The 11413-nt window shown below is 41.5% G+C and overlaps 1 protein-coding gene across 4 annotated transcripts; it reads right to left on the bottom strand.

The window, feature by feature from the left end:
* Positions 1–96: 96 nt before the first annotated feature.
* Positions 97–11039, bottom strand: LOC140374635 (phosphatidylinositol 4-phosphate 5-kinase type-1 alpha-like). Of its 4 annotated transcripts, none has more exons than XM_072461565.1 (17): positions 10925–11000; positions 9859–9897; positions 9345–9379; positions 9110–9202; positions 8865–8995; positions 8668–8785; positions 8435–8587; positions 8046–8345; positions 5782–6011; positions 4360–4473; positions 4237–4285; positions 4027–4111; positions 3784–3945; positions 3596–3713; positions 3072–3134; positions 2896–2995; positions 97–2832 (listed from the first exon to the last, which is right to left on the bottom strand). In XM_072461565.1, exons 1-17 carry the CDS (start codon positions 10965–10967, stop codon positions 2830–2832), a joined length of 1836 nt encoding a protein of 611 aa, XP_072317666.1. In that variant the 5' UTR covers positions 10968–11000; the 3' UTR covers positions 97–2829. The 4 variants fall into 4 exon arrangements, with proteins under 4 accessions (XP_072317666.1, XP_072317667.1, XP_072317668.1 ...); XM_072461566.1 differs by having other exon boundaries at positions 4360–4443; positions 10925–10999; XM_072461567.1 differs by lacking the exon at positions 9859–9897 and having other exon boundaries at positions 10925–11039.
* Positions 11040–11413: the final 374 nt, after the last annotated feature.

Genomic DNA, 11413 nt, shown 5'->3' with positions numbered 1-11413 from the left:
CCTCAAAATGGAAAAAAGCTGACACCCTTCAATACCTACTTCTCCACTGCAGTGTTGTTGCACATTAACAAATTGCAATAATATCAGAAGAGAAAATATTTAGAAAATATGTTTAATTATTTAAAATCATGTCACCACCACATAAATAAACATGGCAGAAGAACCAACAGCACATCATGAATGAGAAGGCATTTCCGTGACTCTTATGTACATATCCACAATTTACACAGATTAAAAATATAGTATTGAAGCGTAGAGGGCACCCAGCAACACTGGCGACACAGCCGTGTGAACATTCATGTAAAAAGCACAATCATTATGGAAAGAATATACCTATACTTACACGAAATAGTGAAGGGAATTTACAAAACGTCAGGACATGGACAATTAGGCAGCACATGCGATAAAGTCTCAGACATCCTTCTGTCAGTTTACAGTACGAACAATCATTTAAGGACCAGAATACAAACACTTTTTTCGGCCACATCAGTCTCGTGAATATACTCTTCAGAAAATGTCACGGATTGTATTTGATATTGCATTGATTTAAACGTTTTGTAGTGTCCAAGCATTATGTACATGCCATTCATACTGCCACTGTACGTTAGAGGGTTGTGTTCACGTTTAGGATGCGACAGTGTTAGAATTCCAGGTGGAAGACTGAAGCCCATACACAGTCAGTAATTATGGGAGATGTGTTTTTGACAGAAATAATTGATCCACGAATGTTCAACTTTATCTTCATTTGTTAAAGTTTGGCTCTGTAAATTTGCCATGTTAATTCGTACGGCTTTAGGTTCTTTCATTTGCAAACAACCACGTATTTTGGGGTTGAATAATGGCACTACTTTCTGAAGCGATCGTGAGAAGTATTTACCTTCAGTTTAATTGTGCGGAGAGAAAACGCTAAAGTTTAAAACTGCTAATTCTACCATAGAAACTGACCTGTCCTCCAGCTCAATTTCAATCTGAACTAACAGACAAACGCTGTGATGTCACGTGAACACAACCCATTCACAAAAAAACAACTATATTTTAGTTTTAATCTGTCATTCTTGGGAGTGTTTTTTCTTTGGTGGTTGTGGATATCAAATTCATCAAAAGTAAACATAACTCAGGATCACTTCAAGTATACAAAACTAAAATTTAACAGACACAAACAAAAAAGGGGTGAGATGCCACTGTTAAATAGACTTCAGTTTGAAATGGCAACACTTTGGTTACACTTTATTTGTACACTACCCTTAATACAACGTACGTACCTCATTAAGTACACTGTAACAATAATGTGATAACCCTTAGCTTCCATGTTATTACACAATCCACAAAAAGGTACTCAAAATAAAGTGTGACCAACAGTTAATCTACAAATGTAGCAAAGATTTAGATTTTAGGGTTTCATCTTTTCCCTGCGGCACTTCAACTTACACCGGAACATAAACCCCGACCGTCTTTGGTGCCTCAAATTCTCAAGTCCGTAATCCTCCATTGTGCTTTCTAAAAAAGAACTTCTTCCCGTCTGTATCCACACCTCGCTTTGCCTCAGTCTCTTTCTAGACCACGTACACGGATCAGATGAGATGACTTGGAAGAACCATCTCCCTTCACGACATGTGCTCAGCGGTGATAGTCGGAGCAAAGTTTCTCATTTAGTGTCAACAGAAACGGCGGTGCAGAAGCAGCGTAAGATTGTATTATTGTAGAAAAACTAGATCCACGTCGCGGTCAGTCGCATTGGTCCAAGGGCAGGAAAAGGGCAGGGTTCATTTCTGACCAGCAGAAATTATCTGCATGAACATTCAACGGCGTTTTAGAAGAATGAGGATTACAATATCTCGTATTGTATCGAAAGAGAAACTGAACTTTTGAATACCACCACGTTCTTAGCTCAGATGAGACACACACACACACACACACACACACACACACACACACACACACACACACACACACACACAAAGTTTGAAGAGTTTGGCTGTAGTGATAAGGCAGGTTTCAGCACAAATTCAACACCAACCTCTTAAGAGTTGGTGACCGTCGGCAAGAACTACTTTCCAGCAATGTCCACACCTCTTGTTTCCTTTGAGGAAACATTCACAGTGGAACAGATTTAGCTCTCAAAGTAATTAAGATACTTCGAAAATACTTTGTCAATGTACATTCAGCAGTGGAAGATCTCAGAAGATCTTAGTAGCACCACTGTGCCTCCCAGCAGAAAAATCACAAGTAAAAATGCGTTTTAAAAGCAGTAAATGTACAAATGGGGAGGAAAATGATTGTAGAACAAACATATGCTTTTGGAACTATATTAAAACTATTACATTGGGTTTGCTCCAGCTCCTGAGGTTAATAAAGGCAAATCTCTTTCATATATTCACCTCCACAAAAGGTCAGTCTTGCCTGTCCACTCGCAGTGCATAAAGAGTTTTCAGACAAGTTCAAACAACAAACTCACGTCTGCTGCTCACTACACTTGGTCTGCAGAATGTTGATTTTTAATTGAGGTGAGGAATTAAAACCTTCATGTGATTACTTTCAGAGAGCTGCCTGATCAGGGCCCTTTGAGAGCTTGTTTTGGGGACGGAGAAGAGATGAAATTACGCACAGTGATGGTGAAGGCTGAGAAAAATGGATCCTGCCACAGATCTTCACCTTCACGTCTTGAACCTTTCACTGTAACAGACTTCTTTTCACGCTTCACCTTTATCGACCGAGAAGAGACCCAAGTGTGCAACAGTGCAACCAGGAGGGACGGGTCGCTCTTGAAGTCTCTTTTACACTTCCACTGCTCGTCTCGAAGAAGACTAAAGTTGTGGCGCTGCATTCGTTTTACTGTGGACAATTTGGAAATGTTAAGCGAATGTGCAACACGTCTACCACAGTGTGTCGACTTACAAACGTGATGTTAGTCTCAGGGATGACGTCAGAAAGTGAAACGACATCTTCATTTCCTGATGAGTTGCCGGTCACATTTGCAGCCCCCACGGCATCCAAACTGTGACAGAAATATCAATAGTGCCAATTACAATTTGTTTTTATGCCTGCGTGCAGAATGCTCAGGTCAACGTCACCTGTGAAGAGCGATTTGTTCAAGTTCTGTGTTCTCTGATTTGTGCACTTCCACCCCAACAGACCTGGGCATAGGAGAAAGACAGATTACTACACACTCAAGTACTTCACGTGATAATGCTGTGTTCCGGTCATGAAAGTCAGGAAAACAATTACCAGTAGATTACAGTAATAAAAACAAGAAAAGTGAGGTCCATTTAAGTTAATGTATTGAACCGGACATTGTTATTATATTTCCAGTTCATAAAACAATGTATGCGGGTGAACTTTTGTTTTCATTAGCTCCATGTAGCTGTTTGCAACATTAGCATATTTATAAAGCTCAGAGGCTGCGCAGGAGCAGGTTCACACACTGGAGAGAGTAAATTAAGGTAAAATACCACAATTACTATCACTAATTTTATCTTTCACTAAATGCAGGGCGCAGCCAATTTTCAACTCAGGTTCTGAAAGTTTCTCTGAGTTTCCGAGTTGGAAGACTGTTAAAATGTACAAGTCTGAACTCTGAGGAGCCGAGCTGACAAACCGTAGGCGAGGGGACGAGGTGGTCATTCCTGTGCTTCCCACGGATGACATGGAGAGGTTTGCCTCGTCTGCAGGAGGAGGTGTTCTGGGGAGCAGATCTGGCCTGCCTGACTGCACACCTGCAGAAAAACAACATTCACCACTTGTTCTCAAGCATGTGCCTAAAACAAAGATTTGGGTGCTACTCACCAGTTTCACCTTCAGATTCAGTGCTTTTAAAATTAGGATGGGAGACTATTCTGGGGTCCATGGACTGTATGTGAGCGAGAGGCGTCGGGGCCCCCAGTGTCGGAGCCCTCCTTAGCACGCTTTGACCTCCACTTCGACTCTTCTTCGACGGAGATGATTTTACTGGAAACATAAATGACACGAGACACAATGAGCAACTTAAATACTGACCCGAGTTAGAACAGAAATGTGGTCAGCGCTTACAAGGGATTTTCCTAAAGACAGTGTTGCACATGAACTGTTGAAAACGTTCTGCGTAGAAACCCGGTCGGTGCACAGAGACAGTGTCCTGTCAAGAAAGAGCAAACAATGTTACAACGATATTAAAAAAACATTTAAATATGAACTCATATACAGCAAGTTTACAGAATCATGATTGAATGAATCAAGTCTCTATTCAGCCAAGGATCTTACCCCATCATGGACTAGTGCTTTCCAGGAGTGTTCCAGCTTCTTGATAAATCTGTGAAGCAGAAATGAATCATAATCATACATTTATAGCTGTGATAATAAACTGAACAGAGAAGTGACTCTGACCTGTAGGACTGGAGGATGTCAATGATGCCGATGTAGATAAGCAGCCTCTCTCCTTTTGAAGTTCGAGCTGGAATACCGCCCATGCTGCAACGAAAAGTCCAGAGCGACAGCACTCTGCATCATTCACCTGTTACTGTCCACTCAAACAAAGCACCGTGCAGCGCTGACTACATGTGTGAGCAGGGAAACGCTACATTTTGTATACTTAGATATGCAAGTCAGCATAATCTCTCATTCGTCCAGGGGTGTTCTATTGTAAAAAAAATTTAAAAAAAAATAATCAGAGACTGTTTGGACTCGCATCCAAAAGTCATTCTCAATCTGCGGATCTAGTCAGAGAACTTGGATATTTATCCTACTCTGATAATAGCTTGTTCTGTTAATCTATTTGTTTGGACCTTTTTAAACTTCCCCTGAAACTAATCATTTTTGTTACTCTATGGATCATAGAAATCATATTGTTAGCTGGATGCAGTTCCCGCATCACTGATGAGTCACTGAAAGACCAGGGCTGATCCTGCTCCATGGCTTCAAAACACTGGATGAACCAGTTTGTGTTGCTCAGCTTAAAATAAACAGGGAAGCTGTGCTGTCCAACAATCCTTTGTAGTTTTTCAGACAGTCCAGAGACAGAAGGGTTAGAGACTCCGTTCCTTTTCCGTTTCCCTTTTGTCTTGTCTTTGTTTTTGGCTGTTTTACACAAAGTAGCAATCAGCATGAATGTGAGATGATAATAGACTAAGGGACTAAGTGTACATAAATGGTGACAAAATCTAAATGTTAATGAACACTTGATCAGACCCAGACCTAATAAAAAAAAAAAAGGCAAAAAGAGGGCCAAACTAAGCGAACACCTGGACTAAACTGTGCCTAAATTGTGTATACACAAGATCTAGACCTGCAAAAAAGTCTGATTTAAATACATAACTAAAGAAGAACAAGGACAGTAACGTCTACCTCAGGGGTCAGCAAACATTTTGACTTCGGGTGCCACTTTGATGCTTATGTGTACAAGCTTAACATTTTAGTTTGTCATAGATTGAATTGCCAGATCTCAAATATTCATGTCCTTCAAAATAAAATAATGACAAACTCTTCCAATTTGTTCTGGTATAAAATAGCAAAAATGTTTTACACCAAAAATGGGCAGTCCTCATAATTCATTCCTAAAAACCTAGCTTTCCCACAGAATAAGCTCAATTATTTATTTTCAAAGTGCCCAATGAGATGTTTGGCTGTCTTTAGCAGTACTCTGATGACACAAAGCGCTACTTCAGTGCACAGTACAGAAGCAGCTGACAATCATCTGCTCCCAACTGTCTGCCAGTGCAAGACATCATATTTTTCTGACCCTTTTGCTGCCCGTGCCACATTCCTTTGCCTCGGTTTGCCAACCCCTGGTAAACAAACAGCTGAACTCACTGGTCTTCTGAGTCCAAGGCGCCCTTCCCTCGGGCCTCTCCCTGGATTGACTCCATCGCAGTGCAGTACAGGCTCTTCTGTATCTGGGGGCGGCGCTGATCTGGAGTCACCGCACCCTCCGACCCCCCGCTGTCTGCAGAGTAACCACGGTCTCGCTCACGGTTGGCCTGGTCCATGTTGTGGATCCCCATGAGAAGACTGTAGTCCATAATCTTAAAGCTCTGTAAAAGCTGAAAGACAAATGAAACGTGAAGAAGCAAATGCAATTCAACACAAGTTACAATTAGGTTGTCTTAATTTGTTTTGTAAGTAAAATGGTACAAGAGAACAACAAAAATCAGACCGATATGGGTAGAAATCACATAATTTAGATTAGAGTTAGGTCCGGATCCTTTTTTTTTTACAGTGGTATCAAAATCTATATCCAGCAAGTGGGTGTATTCATATCTCTGTATGTGTATGCATGTGTACATATAATTAGGCCCGAGCGCCACAAGCTGGCGAGAGGCCTATTAGTCTCGTAAGGCCGTGCGAAGCACGGCTGCGAAAGTGCGCACGAAATCGAGCGCAAAGCGCTCGCCCACTTCCAAACACTCACTAACGCACGCCTTCACTCACGCACGCCCCGTGCATACTAATTAGTAGTAGGAAAATGGAACATTACCAATGTAAACGGGCGAAGCCCGTGCAAAAGTGCGCACTAAACGAGCACTTTACATCATCCCCATATAAAGCACTCATTTGCGCTAAGTAGCTCACGAATACGTTCCCCATCTCTTGCATGTTCCGTGCATATAAGCATGTAATGCAAAAATTGAACATTATTACTGTATAGAGGGCCAAAAACACAATAATTTAATAATAACAAAATTACAATAATTTAATAATAACAAAATTAACAAAAAGTACCCGTCAGTGACCAGGGACCCACACCATGAGGAAAATGTATAGTTTATGATATTTGAAAAATGGGAAACATTGTTTTCGCATCGGAATATTATTCTTTCTTCTTCTTTCTTTCTTTCTTCTCGGGACCAACCCCCCTATTTTTCACCCAGTGAACATTGACGAAAAGTCACAAAAATTTGCACACCTCTAAAAATCGTGCCTCTCTACATTCTGGCTATTTCCCTTTTCTAAAACAAAAAAAATTGGCGCGACAGCGCCCCCAAATGTACCAAAAATGCATTGAGAGATAGGAAATGACCCAAAAAATATCTGATCGTAGAATCATAAAATTTGGCGCAGAGGTAGATGGTGACAAGAGAAGTAAAAAATATTATTACGGCAATGCCGTCCACCCAACCAAATCTCGGCCTTATTGGTTCAAAAATGGCTAAGCATGACTCGGGAGTTTTTCCAAATGTCGTACTTTTACGAACTCCTCCCAGGGCGTTGGCCCTAAAAAGCTGAAATTTAGTGAAAATGGTACTGAGGAGTGGGACATCAAAAGTTATTCAAATTACATTGATACCTCTCACGGTCTCTGAGCGGCGAAGCCACAAACTGTAGCTAGAATTTCAGAAATCTTCCAAATTTAACATTTCTGCCGTTTGCGCAGATAAAGTCCGAATTGCGTCAAATTAGAATCAGTTGTTAAACTCTTTGCCCTAAACCTACTTGAAGTGAAATTAATTAATTTGGCGCCACAGCGCCCCCTACAGATTTTATATGGAGGTTAAATGTTTAGTTTTGCAAAATTATCTGAAATTTGACACAAAACTCAATTTTGGCATCCCCATCAAAAAAGTCAATGAGACCCATGTCATAATTGTTACGGCTTTGCTGTAGCGATGACCAAAACCTCCCATGTTATTCCAATGGGGAAATCACCAGAACATGTTTACACTTTAGACTTTCACCAACTCCTCCCAGGGCGTTAGCCCTATCAACGTGAAATTTGGTGAGACTCATCTTCAGGGGTGGACCATCAAAAGTTATCCACATTTTTATTCTAAGAGTCACGGTGTCTGTGCGGCAAAGCCGCACATTTTGCCAAGAATTCAAAATAAAATTGCTTTTTGATGGTAAAACAAAGGGGAGAAGATGTGACAGCGTCACAGATTCAGCAGTAGGCGTAATAAAAGGACAATTGGGGCGCGTTACGCCCCCTCCTCTTGCGGCGTGGCGAGGGCCGATCATTGCCGCTTGCGGCTATATTTAATTATATTATTTTCTTTATCATTATTAAGCACTGTAATGTACTCTTAATCCTCATTATCATTTGAAAACTAATTGCTGCATTAATTAATACCAGTCCATACCAAGCAGTCTCTCTGTATGGTTTTGCTCAGAGCGTTGTAGTTTTCCGCCTCCATCAGAAGTCCATCGGGCAGGTCCTGAATGAAGTCCAGGTCTTTGTACGTGGGGACGGCCTTCTCTCGCTCTTTGGGGGACACGCGCCTCTTGTAGGTTGAGCCCTTCAGGTCATATTTAAGGTGCATGGGGATGATCCGAGGCAACAGGTTGTTCATCACAACAATGCGAATGTTCTTGCCTCCGGCCTGGACGCAGTAGAGTCCGTAGAATTTGGGCAACAGAGTGCGTTTGTTTTGGTTTATGTTCTGCAAAAGGAAACATTAAAGCTGTCACTCACCTTCAATCCTTCCACATAAATAAAACTGTAGATTAAAAACTGTAAAATGAGACCCACCATGAAGTATCCAGGCAGCAGCTTCTGCAGAAACTCAGCCTCTTTGTGTTGAACTGTTTTAATAATGAACTCGTCATCACTGGAGACATAGAAGAGCGACCCACTGGCGCCAGGGTTAGACAGCTCGATGAGCGGCTCATTACAGAGTGAATACTGTAACATTAAATACACAAAAACACATTAATTAAACAAATCCACAGAGCAGCAGTTAAACCGCTTCCAAAAGTACAAACCAAATAGTCATCAGGTCGAATCCCAAACAGTTCTCTGAAGTAGCGAAAGGCGATAGGAGCGTAAGTCTTGAAGCGAAAGTCGCTGTAGTGATGAGCAGGGGTTAGATTACTGCCTTCACTGTGAACAAGGAGAAAGAGGAGGAAATGCAGTAAACTACAGAAATAAAGAGTGGATGTCAACATCAAAATTCACACACCTGGGGAAGAAAATACTTTCCACCACCACAAAGTCCTGCATAAGGACGTCTCTTTCTGCCTTTTGACTTAAGCTGCCGACTGTATGTGTGATGCCCAACTGAATCGCTCCTTTGAGGGCTGAAGATGTGGTCTACAAGAGAAAAAATATATTTTATTTTTGACCCACCGACAAATGCTTCATTCTAGCATATATTATTTTCAACATAGTTGGGTTTCTCATGAGGTGAATGAGTTTCTCTCTGACCTTCTTATAAGTTGTCTCTCCTGTGGTGGTCTCAACCCCTCGGTGTCCGATGGTCTTCTTCATGCTCTGAGTTGTGGCTGAAGAGCCAGGCAACTGCATTGTGACAGGCAATGGGTTAGAATTTATTACATAAAAAAAGCATATAATAAGTTGAACTTAAATACAAGTGGTGACTGATGTTCCGATCAGTGGAGTTGACATGATTGATGTTTGCACATTAAGGCACAAGTCTTACCTCAGATGGGGCCATTTTTCTGATACTGCTGGTCCCTGAAAATGGAAGAACAATAAACGTAATATTAATTCACATTTTCTGGCCATTTACAAAATCACATCTGTTAACAGAGGTTTGAAGAAAAGCTGGTTAATTAGAGGTTATTTCCAGCTCTCCATGATGACTTTGAGGCCTAAAATAAAATGTGGGTTATGCACTGATGCTCCAGATTCATGGGCTCCCACAAGATATGGCTCTGCCTCGAGGGCTCTTAATAACACTCCAACACCCTTTTAGCATTACAGGCCCAAGTCAGATCACACAAGATTGAGTGCACACACTTTATAAGTACTGTTCAAGTTAATGTACATAAAATGTGAGAATACTGAATCACTGTAAGCTGTTCACATCTTCAGTTTCAGGACAATCTGTGGCCTACAGCCCACATCTCTCTTGACTGTGTAAAACAGCAGCACACACTGTAAATATCTATCCATGCAGCTTCTCAACACACAAGCTCACACCATGCGAGTACCTCGCTGTAAAGCTCTCCTCCAGAACTGAGTCCTAATATCTGTGGAGCATGTGACCAAATAAAATGAGCATAAAACAGTAAAGGCAACCGCATATGTCAAAGTCCAGCTTTTTCATAAAGGCAGATATGAACCAGGTGTAATGATAATAAACCTGTCACAGTGAGAAGCTGGGACACAAGTAAGAAAGCATTAATGATGCTTTGGCCTGAAGGTACAGTCCAGCAGATTTGACAAGGAATTAGACTAAACCAATTAGGTCGTCTTAGCAGTCCTGAACGACAATAGACAAACCATCTGTCCATCTCCACAACACCCACAGTCCTGTCCACTGGCCTCAATCTCAGCGGCCCAAACACAGGACAACATGTCCACTCAAGAGCGCAATACATTTAGGGTTCTTCTAAATCACATTAGAACCACGTTTTCTGTGTTTCTTATCTTACTCAGCGTACACATGAAACTAATGAATGAATTAATGTTGACTGGGGTTGAGACCAAATAAAACGTGCAGAAACAGGTCAAATTGCGTTGAAACTTTGGTTTTCCTGAATTAAAATGATTGAACGCACTTAGTTTCTCGTGAAGTGGGGGTGTACCCACACGGTGAAGAGATAACTGCGGACCGCTATTCCAGATTGGGTTAAAATACTTATAATACTGAAATCCTAAGACCAAAAAGGATCATATGTCTCACACAGATTTATGGTGATGCATTTGTTTGTATCCCCTGATACCAGAGATAAAGGAGCGCTTTAGCCAACGTGGTATATCTTATGTTGGTTAATTGCATCTGATAGTGAGATTAAATTAGGTTAGAAAGATAACATCTGTGCAAATATAACACACGTTGCTATATACTTGACTCTGAGGACTGCCTTGCTTGATTTAGTTGTTGTTTTTGTTCATTTCTATTTGTAAAAGCTAAGATGCTAACTCACGCTAGCTAACCCCGGCGGCGTTGATCGATCTGATGAAGGCACAAAAACAAATGGATAAAGACAATCTTCTACATGCTGCACATGTAAAATTAAAGTAACTAAAAATATGTGCGTTTGTGTAAAATACCTGGAGGGGCTGTCGATCCCGATTCTGTCCCCGCAGTCGCCATTATACATGATCTGTTCACATCAGCGCCCGTTAACTCAGGACTGCACAGCGCCACCTGGCGGCAGAGGCTGGGTACTCACCCCAGCCTGAAGTAATGACTTTAACTCACATCCGTTTATTGATATTTGTTTATTCTTTTTAACTACAAGAGAAGAACGTCCTACATTGTAGACCATAACAGTCATGTAGCGTGGACAGTAATAACTCGATATTTAGATGTTTGGAAACTGGTCATCCATCAGCGGCGCCTAATGACGTCACACGCAGTCCATCCCAAGCCCCCGGAAGCCAAGATGGCCGCCATTGAAGCCTATGGAGTTGCTCATTGGCGCATGGTTCCAAAAAAGTTTTTTAGTTCCGCATTACTTCCTGTATACTGGTGTATCTCCTCCCACTTTTATGACGTCATCGCCATGAGGCTTTGGCGTCGGGAGCGCGCACGTCACA

The sequence above is a fragment of the Eucyclogobius newberryi genome, unplaced genomic scaffold (genome assembly GCF_026437365.1).
Source record: "Eucyclogobius newberryi isolate DKJ021-1_F unplaced genomic scaffold, fEucNew1.0.hap1 SCAF_3, whole genome shotgun sequence".
Taxonomy (NCBI): Eukaryota; Metazoa; Chordata; class Actinopteri; order Gobiiformes; family Gobiidae; genus Eucyclogobius; species Eucyclogobius newberryi.
The sequence above is the reverse complement of the archived record's forward strand: the minus strand, read 5'-3'. Positions and strand labels throughout refer to the sequence as shown.